We start from the raw sequence: 21,094 nt of genomic DNA on the forward strand, positions 1-21,094 counted from the left end.
GTAAAGTTTAATACCTTTTCTATATTAACCACGTATTATATAGTTTTCAAAGTTGTGCCATTGCTTAAGTAATAAGTGTAGATTGCCAGAAGAGATTTTCCAGTTGTTTAATAACTGCCCTTGATTATTTTTGCTTAGAAAGCTGAGTTAACTTTAGTCTGTTACAATGTGTTAAATACAAAAGTTCATGAGGGTATATCACACTAGCGTTCAGTTATTCTGCATGAAACCTTTATTGTTTAGTATATATATATATGCTGAAAGGTTACTAATCTACTGTCTTTTCAGGAATTAGTTGGATTTTAATTTCATATATTACATAAATACTGAAGTGTTAATTTCCCTGTGCTACACCGTCAAACCTCCAATCTCGAAGACTGAATTGTGTTTCTATAAGTTTGCTAGAGACGCCACCAACCCCTAATGGGAAGCATGGGAACATACCACTCAACTTTGAACTGCGACCGCTTTGGGTTTCCGTTCCAAAACTGCTTTGGATATGCAGAGCCTGGAACCGAGTATGAAAATAATGCAAAAGGAAAAAACACAAGTCAGCTTATTAGTAATGGCAGTACTACATCAGCAAACAGTAACCATGTATTGGTGGACAATGCTCCTACGAAAAGAAGGAGCAGGAAACTGTCGAGAGCAAGAGACTCGTGTTGTACAGGAAGCACTGCTATAGATGAAGACTTCTCTTATGACTTATACAACCCACCTAATCATGTGCAGGTTGGAACAAGTTTTAGTTTTTAAGATTATTTTTTGCACATTTTTGCCAGTTTTCTAACTTTCACTATTGTTAAAAGTGGAGATGGTAACTAGCTGTATACTAAGAGGTATGCTGAATTATTATAGCAAAAACAAGCTTGTAATCAGAACAAAATAATGAACACATTATTATATTTATTTTTAATCAACTGTCATACTTAGATGACAACGTAGATGACACTGTATGTTTGTGCTGTATAAAAAGTTTTCTCTATTTCTAATTATACATTTTTTAATCCAGACTCGGAGCAATTGTCGTCGTTTAGAATCTGTCACCTCTCATCACAGCAGTAACTCAGCTGCAGCACCAAGTGATAATGTTAAAGGAACTGACCTTGCCATGGACAGCAGGGACAGCCACGTTGCAGGCATTTTCCTCACAAGTACAGAATCCAGTGTAGACCCCCCTACAACAGTCGCAACAGTTACAAACAACAATGTTAAGGATTCAGATTGCTCTACCGTTGTACCCACGGTGCATTGTTTGGTTTCAAGCCCTGAAATTGAAGTCCAAGCATTAGAAATTCACCCCACGCAAGAAAAGTTAGATGTTTCTAAAGTTGTAGTTGAAAAGAAGTCGCCCGTTCTCAGTGGTAAGTGAAGTGGATGCTTAAGTGTTCAGGTGTGGTGTGAGTGAACTATTTACACCAGAATATTCCTTTAAAGTGAAACTATCCCTCATGGAAAACTAGATTAATAATGTTAAAAATCCAAGGTGTGGTAAACAATTTCAGTAAAAAAGAAATTGTATATTTTCAGTTTTATATAAATATATATTTATATATTTGAGCTAATTAATAATTATTCATAATATTTTCTAGTTTTTTTAAACAAAAAGTTTTTTTAAATAAATAGTTGTCTTTTATATGCCAAACCTGTAGTGTGTATCTGTCAGAATGACATGGGTTGTCTTTGTCTAATAATTAAACACCTGTGGGCATGTGGCTGACATGTGTCACTGACTCACTGTATAATTGATTTTCCAAACTCATTTCTTAGAGCAAATGCGTTAGCATCAAATTTAGTGGGATTAAACAAAAAAATGTCCCAAATTTTTGACAACAAAAAGGTGTTTTAAATCAAAAATTAAAAGTTTGTACCTAAAAACATTGTCATAATTTTCATCTAAAAAAGGTTGTGTAAAATTTTTTTCAAAATTACCCAGACACTAAAGAAGAAGAAAGCACTTCTTACTTCAGGTCTTTGGTTGTAAAGGAAACCGAGAAATTGAATGATCTCATCGAAAAGTGGAATACACTGCCAAGTAAACACATGATACAGTGCCCCACTGACAGTAAGTAAAAGGAACAACAAATCAGTTTAAAAGCTTTTCTGTGGGTGTAGGATTTGATTTAGCAATTTACAGTGAAGTGATGTGTTGTATAGATTATAATATAAAGTTTTGTGCATGTATATAACTGCATTAAACCAAAAAGCAAGTCAAACTATATTGTTAGTTTAGCTTCTATATGTAATGATGAATTATTAATTATAATCAATTTCCTAATTTTAATACAAAACTACTTTTCAATGCTGTAGACTCTGTCTACCCTTTACAGTGTAGATTAGAGTGTGGAAAACAGAATAATTCATGCTAGATTTTAACACCATGTTTAAGCTTTTCCTATATATATATATAGGTTTTAAATCTTCATTTTCATAAATTACATATTTCCCAGTTAATATGCAATAACTATATTATGTTCCATTTCCCTCAGAACGTTAATATAGACGCATTAACATTAACGTGCGTTTTCCCTCGGCGAAACGCGTACAATATTATTGAACATTTAAAGCTGCACTAAATCAATCAGTGTTCATTGATTTTAGCTGCGTAAGGTTCTTAACCATGTGCCGGCCTCTGGTTTGATGAGACATGAGTGTCTACGAAATATTCCCATCGTAATCGTGACCGGTTTTCTTGTCCTTATATGGGCAGTGACGTATCAGAGACATGTGCGTCACTAAATCTTGTGTACGCTTGCTGCTTGTTACTACATTTTACGTCACAGCGGTATGCAATGTTCGTGATATAAATTCATGGTACGGCTACGGCGTGTCCGTCGCAAATGTGTTTAAAAATAACATTGTCTTGTAATTTAGAGCAAAAAGGTTGCGGTGTTTTGGCCGTTCTGCAGTTTTATTCCTATCGGGTTTAGTTCACTTTCAGTTTTCTTGCCCTAGATTTCTAGTTATGCCGCTCGCGGTTTCGCCAAACTCAGAAACCGAATACTCTCCTGTTTAAGCTTTATTGTATAGCGTAGACTTGTTTAGATAGTTCCCATTTACAACAATTACGAACCTTGGTGGTGGGCGTTTGTTTTCTTTTCCACAAAAGCTTAATAAACCTTCAGCCAAGTTCATAGCCCACAAAATATTCCAACAACTGGCACACGTAGCAACATACTTCCTGCTAGGAAGGTGGTCTTGGCATACAATCCAAAACCCACTAGTGACTAGTGCTTCCTAAAATATTCAACTTGTTTCAGTGCATACTTTGTGAAGAATGCAGTGTATTGGTTTTATTTAATATCATTTTTTAAAACTTTTTTTCGTAGTTATTTGTAGTTAAGAAAAATCTTTGTTAAATCAGTAAACTTAAAACGCGACTATATTTGATTCATAAACTAGTAAACTTGTTAACACCTAACCACACACCCACTCCGTTATATATTCATTACACGTCGTATAACTTTACGATCGACAGTCTTATGTGAGCTTGTCAAATACTGTGTTGTTGTACCTACCAACTAAGTGACACACCGTTCATTACATGACGTGTTCGGTCTGTTACAGCACAGTTTTCCACGCGTACATAATGTAGCAATCCATATACTGTTCGATCCTTTATAACAGTAGTACTACTGTGGGGTAAGATGGGATACCGTTAGCATATAGTATCTCCTATTTCCTGATCTTGTTTTAAACAGTTAACAGCAATTTTGGGAGTCGTGACGCTACGGCTCTATAATTCCGTATGTTTTTACTACTAAATGGAAAAGTAAAGAGAACAGAAACATGTATCATCTTACCCTAACATACTGTATCATATATGATATATCAATATATGTCAGATTCCCAGTCTTCCCACCTTTATTAAGCAGCACTGTATTGTTATGGGATCAAATATACGCGCTGTTCAAGCCATCTGATTGCTATATTGCCACAAGGTTCCGTGTAGATTAGATTACAACGCTTAGTATTTGGAGTGTAAATATTATTTCTTGCTCGCGTATATTTCAACAGACTACGCATATAGAACACAATACGCAATTCTTGTTTATAAATAACCTTTAAATTTCCGGACCACCCTGTTACCATATAAGAAAAATACGCCGTTAAAGTAATATTTTTTTGAATTTAATCCTTTATTTTTGTCACCTTAGTCTATTTTACTTTTTATTTTTATGAACTTACGAGTCAAATAAAGTAACGTCTTTTGCCGTGCAGTTTTATCTGTAGTTCTTATGTATCATTGCTCTTTTTTTCTACACCCCCAAAACTATCCGTTATTTTAATCACATTAATCCGTTTTGTTTTCAGTTCGAGACGAGATTCGAACCGTGATCGGGCAAACTAGGCTCGTGATTACTGAGCGTTTCACGCAGTTCACAACCCTTATCGATAGGGCTGATGGTAAGAACGGCTGCAGCAAAGACGACAGGCCAGTCTTACTTTCAGATCTACGAGGTTTTTGGGACATGATTTATTTTCAGGTTGTTATTTTTATCATTTTGGGGTCAAAGTCTCATAATGTTGTATAGTGGTGACTGGTAAGGCCACTGGCTCTAGCCAGGAGTTTACAGGTTTGAAGCTCGACTCTGCTACCATTGTGATCATCTGTGGACACTTAACTACAATTGCTCAGTGGTCCCTGATGGGTTACCTTAATTATCAGTCATACATTACACATTAGTTGGATTAGTTACAAAAAATACCTTTATACTGCATTACCAACTAATTAAACATTTCACAAAAACAAAACATGCTTGAATATTAATGTACAGGCAGGGGCGTTTGAATTAAAGGATAAAATATTTTATACGATTCCAGTCCGTTTCTAATGTTGGCTGATTTTCCAGGTCGAGGACGTTATGTCCAAATTCTCAGCCCTCCAGAAAGTAGCTGACGACGGCTGGAAACGTGCAGAAACCGACAAGAAAAAAACGGCGCCTGTGACGTCAAAGAAAACCGCGACAAAACGCGGCCCGAAAAAGGTAAGAATTCTTATCGGTTCGCTTTCTGGTCTCCTATTGTTGCGGCGAATACTTTGAAGCGGACAAAAGCTTCTGTTTGTCTCAAGTTAAAACCACATTTTGCTTCAAACCAATTTCAAGTTGGTAAGAGGTATAGACTCGTATTCGTTTATTAATATTCCAACATTCGTTTATTGAAATTGTTACCCGAATATTAGATTCAAAGATTAATGTAATCCTTGTTATTAAAACCGGATTAAACAGGAATTAACCGGATTTCCCGCAAATCGTCGCTTAAATCTGATATATCTGAAATTAACTCGTTCCGTTTCATCCCCACTCCCAGAACACTGGTGCTGGTAAACCAAAGACACAATCCGCGGAAGAGGAAAAAAAGAGGCGAGAAGCTGCTCGGAAGAGACTCGCGGAAGCTCGCAAAGCAGCGCAAGCAAAACTGAGCCAAGACAAAGTTTCCCCGAGTTCCCTTGAAATTCTAACTACCTCCTCTCTGTCTGGAAACAACAGCAAGAATGTGGACGTTTCAATTAACGCTGCAAACCCTACAGTGGTCCCTTGTCACCCTGAAACCCCTGACAGTACAACAACCACCCCATCCCCAAACCCCACCCCTAGCTCCTCGGAGAAGTCACTTGAGTCAGTTGACGGCGACTTTCCTCGAGCCAGCACCCCCCGCATCGAGTCTTCTTCTTGCTCCGTTTCACACGTCGCAATCAGCGTCGATTCCGCTTCTATTTCCAGCGTCCCGTCTTCAGTGAGCCTGGTACACTAAAAACTGGTCGAAACTGGCCGTTTCTGGTCAAAACCGGTTGAAACTGACCAGGTTCCAGTCAAAACAGTCAAATGTGGCCGGGTTAACGTCAAGACTAGTCGAATCTGTCCGGAAAACTGCCCGGATACGGTTTCGTGCGCTGGCCGGGTCCAGTTTCGTGCGGTTTTCACCAAACTCTTCATTCTTCTTTACAGTGTTACGCACACAATGTAGTGCGAGGTGCACGACTATATGGGCTCCAGTGCAAATACTCCCCAGACAGCAGTATCAGACAGCTGCTTTCCCACCCGGCATACTCGCTGCGGTTAATACAGACCGCATTATATCCGTTAGCTTCCAGAACAGAAATGACCTACATTTAGACAACGACAAGAATTAATACACACGTCTGTTTGTCGCCTTTTATAAAAAGTACCAATTTTATCGGCGATATACAAGCAGTTTTTGGTCACAACAATTTACTGAGCTTTCCCATTTCCTTGATCTGGTATTATTTACCTTTTTTTAACTCGGGCCCTTTGATTCACTGTGTCCGATGCAATTGAACAGTATTAGGTTCTAAGGTACTTGTAGAAAATCCATCGACACTTAGTAGGCAAACTTGTAGTTGAATCTCTTCGCTGTATATATGCCGACAACCAGCAAACGCAGGTCGTTGGCTTGGCCTTTTTAGCTTTTTCTGGCATTCCTAAAAACCTTTACAGCTACCAAAGGAAACGAACCATTGGTCTGATATTTCACCACTATAAAGCTGGACAACTGTAGTACGATTAAGTTGTTGGCGTCTCATATTGTACAGCGCTTGTTTTATACACATTTTATAAAAGCGAGCGAATTCGAAGAAAGAAATACAAGTATATTATCTTTAGATGATGCCCCTATCCTAAAAAAGTACAAAGTTTGAACTTTTCACCGTTAGAATGTTGTACAAAACATGGAAGCGTTGACGGGCGTAGGTTCCTGCTATATTAGCATAGTATACTGAAGCGACTTCGGTTAATGGCCCATAGTACTGCATTGAGATCGAACCCAATTTATGTTGATTTTCTATTTAAGGTGGTCGTGTAAAGATTCTCAATTTAGCTGATGGCAGCATTCGTGGAACAATCAGTTATAAATAACAGCGGTTTTGTTAATCTTCACTATATATTACGAACATGACGCAACGACACAACAGGTACACACACGTGGGAACTGTACAATAACTTCAAGGATCTCAGCTTGGCAGCGTATTCACACTTTAGCAGAGTTAATTTGAACTTTTCTTTATGTAGGAGTTGTTACATCTCAAACAATGGGTGCAATATAGCGGGGAGGGGTGGAACACGTTTTCACTTTATTTTCTCGTCCCATTTGGTAGTAGTCTACACAAAGAACATTCAAAGAATTATAAAACCGTGTCCTCGCGACCCCGCATAGACCGCTGTTAATTGTTCCCAACACGATCAGGGTATTTGGATATTATGTGCTTAAGGTTTCCCATAGTAATATGTGTTGCCATTTAGTACAAAGTTTTCAGAAACATTTTTGGAACTTAGGTTTCGGTTAGGAAGGACAAAATGTTCGTTGTATTTTCGCCACTAATTTTCACTTTCGTTCTCCATCAATCCGCTAGAGGCGATGTCGCTCAACTCAGAAGTTTGATATTTCTTCTTATTGTTTGCATTCCGTGCTTTAGGTTTGGCGACCGACAACTCCATGTTTGTCCTATATACATATAGTAGGTTGGGGTAATATTGTTCATGTGTTAATATTTTTAACGGGCCATTCGCTGAATAAAAAGTATTTGTAGTATAGGGAGGAGGAAGACAGAACACCTTATCACTTTATTTTCTCGTTCCATTTGGTAGTAAACAAAAAACATTCAAACAATTAAAAAACTGTATTCTAATGAATCCCATATACCGTTGTTAAAATTTCAAAACACGATTATGAAATTAGGGCTTTATATGCAAAGGGTATCCATCTTACCCCGACTTGAAATATACCATCGACTATGGTTTTTAAAAGAGCTTACGTAGCAGTCATGTCTGTCTCCTTAGTCGTTGGGTCGAAAGCGCTATAGTTTCGTGTCTTCTTGCCCGTGTCTCCTTGACGACTCTTGTTGGTAAACGACGACTTCTTCTGTAATTAGCTGCTTTTATGTAAAAACTATACGGATTGCCTATGTTATGTCATTCCTTCATTTTATCTCGTTCTGATATTCATCCTAACCATTTGGTATCGACATATAGTATAGTAGTGTGAGACGGAGTTTTACTCCCTTTTCTCGTTTCATTTGGTAGAAAACAAAGACATTCACACAATTGTAAAACCTTAGCTACGCGGCTCCAAAAGAGCGTTGTTAATTGTTAAGAACACGATCAGGAAATCAGGGAATAAAACTTATGTGCTAACGTCCAGCATCTTACCCAACAGAACTATATATATGCTCACTGTACATTTAGATACAGTGAATGTCATAATATCTGAATAAACACAAATGCATGCACTTTTGCAGTACCTTCTTCTGGCAAAGAATGAACCGCTTGATGTCGCCCAGGAGGTTCCCACTGAACGCCATATAGATCCAGGGGTTTGTGCACGAATTCAGACTCGCGAGCAATTTAATACAACTGGCTGCAATGTCTGAAACGTAGAAGTTATTTACAAAAATCGACTTCCCTTTTAATTAAAGTGTCAGGTTACTAAAATTGTCGATTCCAAAAGCTTTTTCGTCAACTATGCGGTTGGATTTTGTCCCGGTATCGACGCGTTGGAAACGTCACTGCACTAAACGTAGCCAATAAATATCTTAACCAATCAATCGCCTGCATTTAAAATCACATATCGACCGCATTAAAATATTTGCCTGCCGTCACAAAACCATCTATATGTAAAGGGCGAGTCAAACTTAACGAATATTTTGGTGTGAAATTAAAAAGTTCTGTTCACTTTGTTTTGATGCAGACTTTTGCGAGGAATATATAGCACGCCTGTTACGTTGTAAACCCCATACAATATGTTTTGTAAGGATAATATGGGCAATGTTTTTATTCTCTTTTGTCGTCTCATTTTGTATAGTATACGAATATATTTACAGAAATTTATAACCATTTCACTATGACCCTAAAACAGCTTTGTTAATTGGCCAAAACACGATTGAAAAATATGGGACATTATGTGAGAATGGTATCCATCTTACCCCACATTGCTCTATATGTAGTCTTCATATATTTGTTTCTTTCTTTGCACCTAATCTCTTAAACATTGCCTAATAAACTTATATTGCGTCTAAAAAAGTGAAAATCAATTTGAGCGACCCAACACCCAGCAGGCCACATACTTACGGTCTTCGTTAATCGCCCCCCAAGCCGCTAACATCTGTACTGTGAAGAATGGCGTCCACAGTACCACGTACGTAATCACAATCACTAACGTCATCTGCACGGTCTTAATTTTGGCTCGAGAAATCCCGGCAGTGCTGCTTGCTCTTGGTGCGAAGTTGCCTGTAGTAGAAGAAACTGTCGTTTAGCGTGTGAAGCTCATGTATTATTAAAACATACGGATCACAAGTTTACCGCGGATACGAGGCATTTGATGTTGACCTTTGTTTTAATGTGTGTTTACGTACAGCGGGAGAAGCAGGGAGACATACGCTAATTAGAGCTCTTGCCAAATTCGACCCCACTTTATGAATGTCCCAAAAATAAAAATCACAAATCGATTAACGAAAACTGATTTTACGTCATCGAAACCGGTTTCAACCTGTTTAAAGCAGCGATAGCAGGCCTGCGCGTGATCGTTAAAAACAACCGGAAGATACTTGATAAAATTTAATTTGATTTCGAATCTATCTGCAATAAAACCGATCGCGTTTTACAATCTGCTTGTATTGATCGCCAGAAAGACGGTAAGCCGGTTTGAATAACTTTATACACTAAGTATAGTACGATGGGGAAAATGAGACACCTTTTCATGCTATGCTCTCGTCCCATTATGTAGTAAACGAAAAACATTCAAAGAATTATAAAACCGTATCCTCACGACTCCCATAGCCCGTTGTTAATTGTTTAAACAACGATCAAGATATTTGGAAAGGCGTCCCATCTCCCCCCACTATACTATACATACACATATACCTCCTTGTCTGACGGGCGATGTACTTGAACCCGCCTTGTTCTTCTGCTTGAGGTTTCGCATAATTAACACAGCTATCATTCCGTAAAGATAGATGAGAAAACATGTCGGGATGAACTAGAAAACAAAAAGTGAAATTTTAAAAGCGGACAAAAAATACAGAAAAAAACTGATTCGTCGCACAAAAGTACTATATGAAATACCATCAAATAGCCCAACGAATTGTATTCTGTTTGATAAATATTTCTGCTAAAATACCAACGGCCCTATTTAACTTCTATTTATATGGAATCTTACAGAAAAAGACTTCTGCAAAGTTAAATATATATGTGGTAACTGATTGCGCTAAACGGATACAAGGTGTATGTGAAACAGAACATTCGTGCCCCAAATAGGTTACATTCATTCATTTATTTATTCAAAAAATCTAACACATAATTATTGCGTCAAATATTCTTCTTCAAGGGCGAAACTCTTGTCTTGAAGCTATTATAAAATGTAAATATACGTTTAATTGTATTTGGTCGTTTGTAACCTTTGTTTTGAATCATCTAATTTGTTATTGTTTATTATGAACAACAGTTTGCGGTAATTTATTATCGCACAATTTCCCCCGCAAAGAAAACCGCGTTTCGCTTCCATGTCTGTATATAAGGATGCTTGTTCGCTATATACTACGATTTAAAAATGATAAAGATAATTTGCTCTTTCCTCGCGTGGCGGGAAAACGGCAGTCGTTGTAGAGTTAGGGACCGTTTGGTGCATATTAGCGGGCCGGGCGTTTTCGGTCATCTTGTCCAAAAATGCGCAAGGACGGCATTTCGTCATCTATTAGAACGCTATCGAATTATGGGATCGATCACCATTTGATTTCAATGCCAATGGTAAAAAGTGTGAGCACCAAGCACTGAAAACTGCGCAGGCGCCATATCTAAGGAACACGTAAGCATCAACGCCATTGACCAGACCTATATGAGCCCGTGAACGTTGTGAGGTTCTCTGGGAATTCCACCCGATTCGACCTGGGTGGCATTTAAAAGGTGAAACACAAATCCTGGTAGAGCGGAATCCGACAACCAGCCTCCTATAGCAGCTCATGCATTATTGAAAAATCAAATCTCGTCTGATGGGAAACCGGCAGGTGAAGCAATCGATGTGTCAAACTTCGCTCTCGCAATCAAAATCAGCAGTAAAACCTCGTCAAGGCGCCCCGGATCATTGGCCACACTTAGGATTTGTTGGCATCGATTTTGGCTTTCAGGAACGTGTTAACGTTTGCTTTTCAAATCCCAAGGCGACGCGCGGTGGAATGGAGAAACAACTTGTTTGTTTTGATGTCTTTCTGGACTCTAATTGAAGTCGAGCAAACATCTAAAACTTGAATTAATAATTCATTGACCGACAGGCCGCTCTAGTATAAGTGACCTGCGCTGCTTTAATCTTGCTTGGTAATTGATCTCCGCTTTCTGTGCAAAAAATTTCCGGGTTCTCTTGCCCGGGTGGGAATTTAATTTTGCCGACAAATGCCCTAAACTCGTCAACGCGTATTGATTCGACTTAAGATGTAAAGGAAACGACTTGAGTGACATCTCTGAAAATTTATTCGTAAAAAAAATCACAAACGCCTTTTATTGAATCGTTTGGGACAGGCAGGAAAATGAATGCATCCCGTTTCTAAATGCCCAACGCCATAAAACCTTAAATAGAACCTTGAGAAGCCAAATCCAAATTGTTGAGATCCCTTGCCTTTCTGTATATGCATCGCACGTCGTACCCTAACCACTATACATCCTATACTCGCCAGTTCACAGACTGTACATCGTATACACGTCAGTTAGCAACCATACGCAAACCGCAATGGCGATTCCGGTGCCAGAGGTGTTTCACTCTTCCCATATATGTCCTACACAAATGAATGCTGGCAACTTTCCGCTGCTGGCAGTTACAGGGAAAACTTAGAAACAGATATTTTATCTAAACCGTACTTGCAATATGTAGTTTTTAACCATTTATAATTTGTAGTGTAAGCTACTGATGTATTGCATTGGTTTGGCGATAAAATTGGTTCACGCTTCGTAACTCACAGATCGGTCGAAATCCATTTACTTTGTGAACAACTGGATGTATGTCAATTAAGAGGCAGATCGTTATTTTGTAAAAAAAACACTCGTTGTATAATTCGACAGTGAGCATGAGGTGTATAAATATAACATGTGTACATTATTTTTCACAGTGTTGGTTTTTACTCATGGTTTGTAAATTTAGTCTACCTACCATAATAACGAAGAAGTACCACGTGGTGTATGCTTGGTCAAACGCCGCTGAAGGAAATTTTTTCATGCGACACATATTTCGCGTCTCCGGTTTTTCGAACAGGAACAACTGCAAGAAATAGGTTTAAAAGATCACGGGTTCGAAGCTCGACGACGCTACCATTAGGGACGTGTGTAATCATTTGCGTGGGTATTCACCCACAAGTTATATACTGGTCAGTGGGCACGAGGTGTACGAAACACCGTCATGCAAGGATAAAAAAGTTACGTACGTGGTAACTCGTATGCGGCAAGAGGTGTATGAAACAGAACAGCCGTGTTATAACGACTGCCGTTGCCCCGCCACACGATCTATAAAAAACACGCGTTCGTATACATGCAGAAGTCACTCGTTTTTTGGCAAACTGAAATCCAACTTGCAACAAACCTGTGGTGTGGACAAAAATGCTGAGACACCCCAAGCGATTAAAACACTTGTATGAACACGTTTTGCGGTTAATTGGAAAGATTGCATTGGGTAGCGGATCGCTCTGTACCGGTCAAAGGCAGCGCACAGCAACACGTATGTGCTACCGTACATACCAAGGATTTGCATGTATTTCACGAACCTGTAAAAAACCGTTTCTTAAAATTAGGAAACCGTAAGACAATCAATGATACGAATGTTTATCTTGTGTGCCAGAAATTGTTTGATGTGATAAAGATGTTATCAGTCGCTCTTCCCCAAGAAGCCTTTAACAAAACTGTATGTCGCGTAGCAGATATATATAAATGCAAAATAGAGCTATAGCTATTTACGCTCGTTAGACTTGATTTTTTGACGGTTACGTATTTCGTATCAGTTGATTCGGATTCTGAATGTTATTTCGTTACGGGAATTACCCAAATTCATAAGCACCAGACCCACAGAATTCATTGCAATCATAGAATAGACATATCACATTCTTTATTTACTACCAAATTACATGAAAAGAGCAGATGAAATCATGTCCCATCTTGCCCCACCTCACAACAAAACCACATCTTACTTGCACATTGCGTCCGAAGCAAAGAATCCGAACCCGAACCGAATAATCCACTCTGGTAACATTTCAAATAAAACTACAATCAAATCAGCGACCGCCAAGTGGAAAATGAGGATATGCATTCGTGTGTGTTTGGAGTATCGTTGCCACAAAGCGACCAGGACACAAGAGTTCCCAATCTGTAAGAGTTATGTATAGGGATATACGCTTTAACCAGGGTGGTTTCGGGTAGAAGTTCATATATTTCTGATGATATACTTCTAAAATGTTATTCTTTAGCGTTTTATGCATGTTTGTGAAAAACGTGTATTTTTATTTTTCGAAACTGTTTTTCATTTTTCGTCTTCTTACAAATTAATTCCTAATTAAAAATTTTAAGCTGCAAATATGACAACGGAAAACATAAATAGTGTTCGGTTGAGTGAGCATATTTATAAAAAAGTCCTTGCGTTGTTTTGGATATTATCTTAATTGACAGCAATTCATTAAATAACTTTGGCCGTTCGACTTTGTTTTTTTATGATTTGTTCTTTTTTCTGTTTTTTCTGTTTTCTTCGTGAGTTAAATTTGCTGTAATGCGCAAACCAATAATAAAGCCTAATAAGCTCGTTTGTGTAAGTGTGTCACGGATCGATCAATGTAGCAAATGGGGAATATGTAATTGCCATGTATTTTGAATTCGAGTATTGGTGGTGTATCATATACAGCGTTGTATATTTTGCGTTTTCAAACTCGTTTATCGTCTCGATTAGTAATAACTGAATTAAAGCGTGTTTTCAATCTGAAAGCGTGGCGCCAATTAGACTGGTGGTTATTAAGTGCATGTTATGGTCGCACTGCCGAGGTTCGGGATTTAAAGTCATTTCTTTCGGGGTCTATGTAATCGAAATGTCGCAATTACATCTCATGCCAAAAGTCGAGCGCCTCGTCGAAAGCAGCTGAGTGGTTAAAGCCATTCGTGTCGCGAAATCCAAAAGAGAAAATTCACTAGCGTGCCAGGGAGTCTAACCCGCAAATGCTACGTGGTATTCTGTAATGATCTTAATTGGTTGCGGTAACGAGGTGGGCATACTGCGGGTCAATATAACTTACGTCACCAGGTATACGTTGATATTTCCTTGTTTGGAAAAAAATGGCTGACTGGACGCAAAAGTCGTTTCGAATTATTGTTTCTTTTGATTCTAACAACGGCTTTGTTGTTCACACTTTACGTTTGAAATGTAAAGTTTTGCTTGTAATAAGAAAGATAAGATGCGTTGCTGAAGCAATATATAGGCTATAATCCGTAACCAAAACCGGTTAAACTAAAACGCAAATAAACATACGAATTTGGCAATGAGACAACTATATTGTATCTCTCTATATAGGCCAAGTTATTCATACAAACATTGCGGTGGAATAGTAGAATTTACCTTGAAGAAATAATCACCTAATAAGTTACAAACGTAGTAACTCGTAAGCAGGCACGAGGTGTATGAAACAGAACACCCGTGTTATAACGACGGTCGTTGCCCCGCCATGTGAGGAGGAACAAGTTACATTTATTCATTGATTTCACATTAAAACTCACCAGACCCAAAATAAAAACCGTAGCAATAATATAGAGCTCGGTTATTCGTATTTGTCGCTGCAGGGCCGTTCCATTTCGGACACGGTGCACGGCGAGAAGTGGGATGGATGACGTCATAAGTACGTCATAGCTAGCTGTGGTTTCTTCATCGAGAAGGGCCAGATTAGGCAATGACGTCATTTTGCAGCCAAGCTAATCTTAGATAAGGTTTTGACAGCCTCCTGCCACAAACTGTTGGACAAATTGAAATTAGCGGAAAAATATCGGTAAAAATAAGCGAGCGATTGGGCAATTAAACAAAGTAAGAAGTGTAAGTAGCGAAAAAATATGCGATGCGAAAAATAAGCGCACAAATATACGCAGAATGTTTTCGAAAAAAAGTATATTTAAAACAGTTTAGTGAACAAATTTAAAATGGAAGAAAAGTATCTAAAAAACGCACAGTAGCGCAAAATTAATATTTAAAATAAACTAATGTACTTGTTGTAAATAGAAGAAAAGATTGGAAAATTATGCGCGCAGTAAAATAATTCTTAAAAAATTAACATTTAGTAATTCTAACTAATAATGCGCAAATACTTTTTGTTTTTCACTCTTTTACAAAAATGCTTGTTAAACACTGAACTGTCAAATAGCTTCTGAAATCGTTTAGCATCACCTGCTTTCTATACACGCCTGGATTAGAAAACTGTTGTGAAAAAGGCAAATCGATTTTACCGCCCCACTCGCCTTTGGTTTGGCCACCCATCGCGATTATAATTGTAGAGTTTTAATACAATCGTTTATGCATATTAATGCGTCAAACCCCGCAGAGAACATAAAAGCCGCTCAAGGCTGAAAGTTGACGCTTTAATTAATTACTTTAGCAAAGAATCTTTCGAGAAACAATTAAAAGTCGCAACTTGCTCGAGGAAATTTAATTTCTTAATCCTTTTTCATCGCCAAATTTAATTAAAAACTTTTACGACAAATCGGAAATACATAGTTCTCACTACGCCATTTCACACGCAGAACCCGAAAATGTAGCGATTATAATGCTAAACTTCAACTTTGGGCAATTGTATAACTTCCGCTCTCAGCCACTTAAATCAGATACACGCTAATCGTCGCCTGGATAAGCCGATTCCTAATTGCTTTGCCCACGACGACCAGAACACCAAGTGTGTCAGATTGACTGAAATTCACAGAAAACAAGACATACGAGAGTCGACACCCTTCGCGAGTAATCGAATTTACGGCAAGGGCAATCCGTCGCTGTCCGCTTGGAAAACGTCGACAATCAAATGAAAAACTAAACTCAAAATTCAAAGAACGACATCTGAATTTTCTTTGCTGTCTGCATTTTCGAATTCAGCCACAAAATGAAAACCGACTCCAATCTTGTCACAAAATCAATGCTGGCCGGTTCATCAACTCGATCTTCGATTAAAATGACTACACTTCAAGTCATTGCCTATATACCGCATCGGAGATCTATGCTTAATTATTATCTTAACTAAAATCTAATTAGTTACCTGTTCCAAAATTACCAGGCGGTCTGAATGTATATTTAAAACACAAAATCATATACTCGTAAATTTTCAAGTACTTTGTTTGTTTTGGCTACCGTATTTTAATTGGCCAATCAATTCACATGCTATTCTTAGACCCTCGTTTCTATACCTGCCTGTCAAAATATCTCAACCCAAAAGATAAATTCCGTTACGCACTGAAGTACATTCCCAACCCCTAATTATGCGATAATACTTTTAAATTATTGTTTATAACTTAGGTTTGCTGTCGTTGATTTACAACATATGCTGGTACTTTGACTAGAACAGATTACCAAAGCTAGGTATAGATTAGCTGCAGCTGAACGATTGATAGCGCGGTATCTGAAAAGCAATTTCTCGATCACGAAGCTAATCGCACCCAGAGGCATGGCTGGTATCACTGCATGCCCTCGAATAACAAAACCTCTTCAGTCTTATATACGCTAACGACGTTTTGCTTCAGCTACCTTCTCTGCTGAAATAAACAAAACACTCGACCATGCTTAGGCGGCCCGAGGCGACTTTTACGTCAGTCATACATTACAAATACCCGCCGCTACATTGCGGTTACTTAAATCTACTGCAGCATTACAAAACTATGTTATTTATACTACTTTTTACATAGTAGGGTGGGGAAAGAGATTGAACATGTTTGTTTTCATTTTATTTTCTCGTCTATTTTGGTAGCAGACAAGGAACATTTAAAGAATTATAAAACCGTATGCTTACGACTCTCATAATATAGACCGTTGTTAATTGTTTAAAACAAGACCGGAGTCTATACACATTCTGAAGTGTGATCTAAAGTCACCACTAAAGTTTCAAAAACACGAAACAACCACAGAAAAAAAACGAACAAAATCGATCTGCTTGAATTAAAAACACGGCCGTGCGACAATGCATATACGATTTTAAAAAAGAAAAAAACGTCCAATAAAAAAACGTTGCTCTTGAAAAATAACACCTGGTATTTTGCCGCCTGTCTGGGTGGTTATTATATTGTCTAAATATCTCACACCGATGGTTTGTATATCTACAAATATCCGTGTATTAGCCCTAAACCTACAGAATATAGACAGCGTATGTTTACTTATATAGGTTCCCTTGACAAATTGCCTTTTATTGCCAGGGCAACTACTGATCGATTGAAAGTAGGAGTTGAACAATCTATCGGAATCTTAATCAAGAATCAAAAGCTCATTCCGTAATTGAACGAAACCTGGCCTGCTTTATTAAAACGCACAATGGGCTAATACTGGCATGTGTAATAAATCAACGCTTGTCAAAAGCAGCTTTAAACGAAATAATGAATTTTCTATACGCCTGTTGCCGGAATTATCATGAGCACAGCATAGATTCAAAGGTGGTTTATAGCCAATACATTGGAACCTTAGTTACCTTAACTACTGAGTTGTGGCTTCCTATCTGTGTAATTACATTTGATTACTTGCGTTGTGGCAATCCTACTCGCAACCTTTATTTTATTAATCCCTTGGTGGCCAATTCAACGTCGATAACTGAACTGGAGCTGCTCTAATGACGTCATATGACGTCACAGACCCCTGGTTCAAAGGCCAGGGTCAGTGTTGTATTTATATACACACATGAAATCCAACCGCATTTGCGGATATGATACTATGGTTCCAATTCCTTCTGCGGTACAATCCAACCACGATGTTGGCACAGCACGGGGCTATGACTGTCTGTCACGTCAAATCTCGGTTTTGATAAGATCTCCCGGAAAGTAACCTGCTGTTGCTGGCAAGTCGAAAATTTCAGGGTATTGATCTGTGTTGGAGCGGTATTGTAATTTAGGAACTTTCGAGACTCGAATGAGAGTTTGTGAATATATAAAATATAATCGATTATTACGACAGAATAACTCACAAGGGAAGCAAAACAAAGAATCATTTTTTTCATTTTCAAATAATCACCCACCGCGAGTAACATATACATGGTAATTCGTAAGCGGATACGAGGTGTACGAGGCAGAACACCCGCGTTATAACGACCGTCGCTTCCCGCCCGCACATAATCCACCACAAAACGTGGTGTTAGCAAACGCCATATGTCAACTCATTGTTGTTTTTTTCATTGCCCGAATAAATGTGACAGTTTTGGATCCAACATGGTCGTAAATGGCTTTGCTACGCGTTGTAAACGTCCGTACATCCGGTACTTTACCCGCTGAATTGTTCGCTATATTATAATCTGTCGTAAAAATACATTTAGGTTCGAAATAAACCCGACATCTGGGTCGGCCGCTGTTATACCGAAAATACAGAACCCAATTAAACTCAACAATATTTTTTTTAGTTTATTTATATTATTTATAAGTTTTGTGACGTTATTCTTAGAATTAAATTTCAAACAAAGCCGTATTATTATTGTCAATCAAACATTCATAGAGCTCGCGGTATAATTAAAGCAAGGTGCTGCACTGTATTTTGTGCAGCTGCCTCTTCTCAATTCAACCCATACCTCAGAGTGCTGGCATGTATAACAGGCGTCCAATCAATATGCCTTATTTATATGAGGTCCTTAAGCCCTAGAATTGAGGCCAGATTTGACCCATTACCCCAACACCCAGACTGCTTTTTAGATTAGTCAGAAATAAATGTGGACCGTTGTGTGACTTCGTCACGTACGCCAGTAAAAATAAATATACAGTATAGGGGTGGGGAAGATGGGACACCTTTTTATTTTTTTTCTCGTTCCATGTGGTAGTAAGCAAAAAACATTTCAAGAATTATAAACCGTATGGCCACGACTCCCACGAGCCGTTGTTAATTGTCTAAAATGTGCTAAAGTTATCCCATCTTACCCCACAGTATATACTATATATATCAAAACCAATTTTACGTTAAAATCGTGTTCGCATGACGAAGCAACTACGTAAAGATCGTCTGATATATTGGTTGTTCAATGATAACCACCGAAACAAACAATATATTTTTTGGCTTTGGCCTATGGCATTATCATAAATCAATCTACATGTTTACATGCAAACTCCCACGTTCTAACAATTTTAACTTTAAAATAGCTTACATAGTCACCAGGCATATGAGTAACGCTAAGGGGCAACCTGCAACAAGTACGTCATACATTGCGATTAAAATCAATACGCATGATGCAAAAATGATTTTAATGAAACTGGGACTTGGCGCAAGCAAAGCTATCATTTTAATCATTGACGTAATACCAGTTCACCTATGATTCATACACCCTGATGCATGATAGGCTACGGGACCAAAAAAGGTCAAACTTTATTTCGGCAGTAAACAACCTAAAGCTGCTGTTTTTGAAATGCTGTTTCGTCGTGGAAATTTTTGCATTCGGAACAAAGAATTTCCTTCTATGGAAAATATTTTATCCGCTCGATGGCGCAATTGTACTGGTATTTCGTAAAACTAGGTGATCGTTGTTTTTGGGATCTAACTCAATAGCCTTTCATTTTACTTTTTTTAATTCTTAGACCAATATTATTACTAACGAGTATAATAAATATCGATTCGCTTTATTTACGCGTATATAGTTCACCATTTGTCCGGTGCAACAACCATGTTGTTTTGCCGTTGATTCTCTTCTCTTTGTTTTTTAATAAAATGAAAGTCGCTTTCGTTTTAAATCGATAAATTATGATTTCCTTCGTATCTTAATTTTACTTGAATAATGTATAATCGTTTTTGATCTAACTGTCCGCATTATAACTTAAGTTAAGATTCAGATATACCATCATAAAACGTAGGCCTCTTGTACATATATTTCGTCCTGAATATTTAATTTAAAAAAAAACAAAAATTATTAACGTACAAAGCCACATACGTGGTAACCCATAGGCATGAAACATAAAACCGTGTTATGACGACTCTCGTTGCCCGCCACGCGAGAATAAACATGTTTTTTTTAATCATTCAAAGTCTCGGAGCGATTTTCAGAGCACAAGCAGTACGTGTAACACTTTGATTACAAACAGGTTTGGTATTCATGTTAATCGTACCTCCTGTAAACCATATCATACTGGACGTAATACATTTTTTAATCTGATATAAATTTCCCTTCAAAAATTAACTGTCTCTACTTCTCTAAAAGTACAAATTCATTACGCCTACATAGCATACCTCACGGCTCATGTAATACACCTCGCGCCTAAGGTATGACTGTCGCTGTTATGACAGCCGTCATTTAATCTACAACTGCCGAAAGACACTTCTCTATATACACTTAACCGCGCATTAAAGCGACATCCGTATGCAGTCACCGCCGAGTTTAGTTTCACTCTACGACGTTATTAGGTCCCTAGTATTTGTAAAGTCACAACGCGAGATTCCCGAATTCCCAGCGGGTCGTCTTGCCTCTGTAAACGATACGATATAAACTGTCCGGCAATCGCCATTTTGAAACTTCAAGCGGGAAAAAGTAATTAAAGTGTGACTCGTTTTACTTTGACTAATGATATAGACAATATGTTAAATACTTGCTTTATCGTTTCCAATGCAGTTTCATTAAACAGTAAGAATATATATAGATATCTTGTCATCACTATTAAATTGGGGTCGCAACGCCTATATAACTATAGAAGTGGCAAAACTGGCAAGGGTTTTATTAAACCGAACACCTATCTTCATGTTATTTACTTTAATGACGTTGGATGCGCAATTTATCATCAAATGGCAGCAACAACGTCACAATGCAACCTGGTTTAACAGCAGCTGTCTTCGTCCGCGTGCTTGTTGATTAAAATTCCAAAAATATATTTTAAATTATTTTTTATGAAGGTGTGTCGCATAAAAAATCGGCAAATTTTAAATTTGTATT

At 38.0% G+C, this 21,094-nt stretch overlaps 2 protein-coding genes across 3 annotated transcripts; one reads left to right on the forward strand and one right to left on the reverse strand.

Moving 5' to 3' along the window:
• The first annotated feature begins 271 nt into the window (after positions 1-271).
• Positions 272-6,625, forward strand: LOC149731896 (uncharacterized). The gene is made up of 6 exons (XM_089885464.1): positions 272-732; positions 1,013-1,364; positions 1,937-2,065; positions 4,315-4,487; positions 4,854-4,988; positions 5,314-6,625. The coding sequence occupies exons 1-6, from the start codon at positions 424-426 to the stop codon at positions 5,755-5,757; spliced, it is 1,542 nt and encodes a 513-aa protein (XP_089741590.1). The 5' UTR covers positions 272-423; the 3' UTR covers positions 5,758-6,625.
• A 259-nt stretch (positions 6,626-6,884) lies between these two features.
• Positions 6,885-15,034, reverse strand: LOC149731897 (arg8-vasotocin receptor-like). 2 transcript variants are annotated; one of them, XM_089885469.1, is made up of 9 exons: positions 14,745-15,034; positions 13,178-13,353; positions 12,577-12,757; positions 12,151-12,258; positions 9,879-9,993; positions 9,087-9,245; positions 8,261-8,385; positions 7,775-7,891; positions 6,885-7,464 (listed from the first exon to the last, which is right to left on the reverse strand). In XM_089885469.1, exons 1-8 carry the CDS (start codon positions 14,922-14,924, stop codon positions 7,817-7,819), a joined length of 1,119 nt encoding a protein of 372 aa, XP_089741595.1. In that variant the 5' UTR covers positions 14,925-15,034; the 3' UTR covers positions 6,885-7,464; positions 7,775-7,816. The 2 variants fall into 2 exon arrangements, with proteins under 2 accessions (XP_089741595.1, XP_089741594.1); XM_089885468.1 differs by having other exon boundaries at positions 7,775-7,881; positions 14,745-15,023.
• Between the last annotated feature and the right edge of the window lie 6,060 nt (positions 15,035-21,094).

This window comes from Ciona robusta, chromosome 9, assembly GCF_009617815.1.
Source record: "Ciona robusta chromosome 9, ASM961781v2".
Taxonomy (NCBI): Eukaryota; Metazoa; Chordata; class Ascidiacea; order Phlebobranchia; family Cionidae; genus Ciona; species Ciona robusta.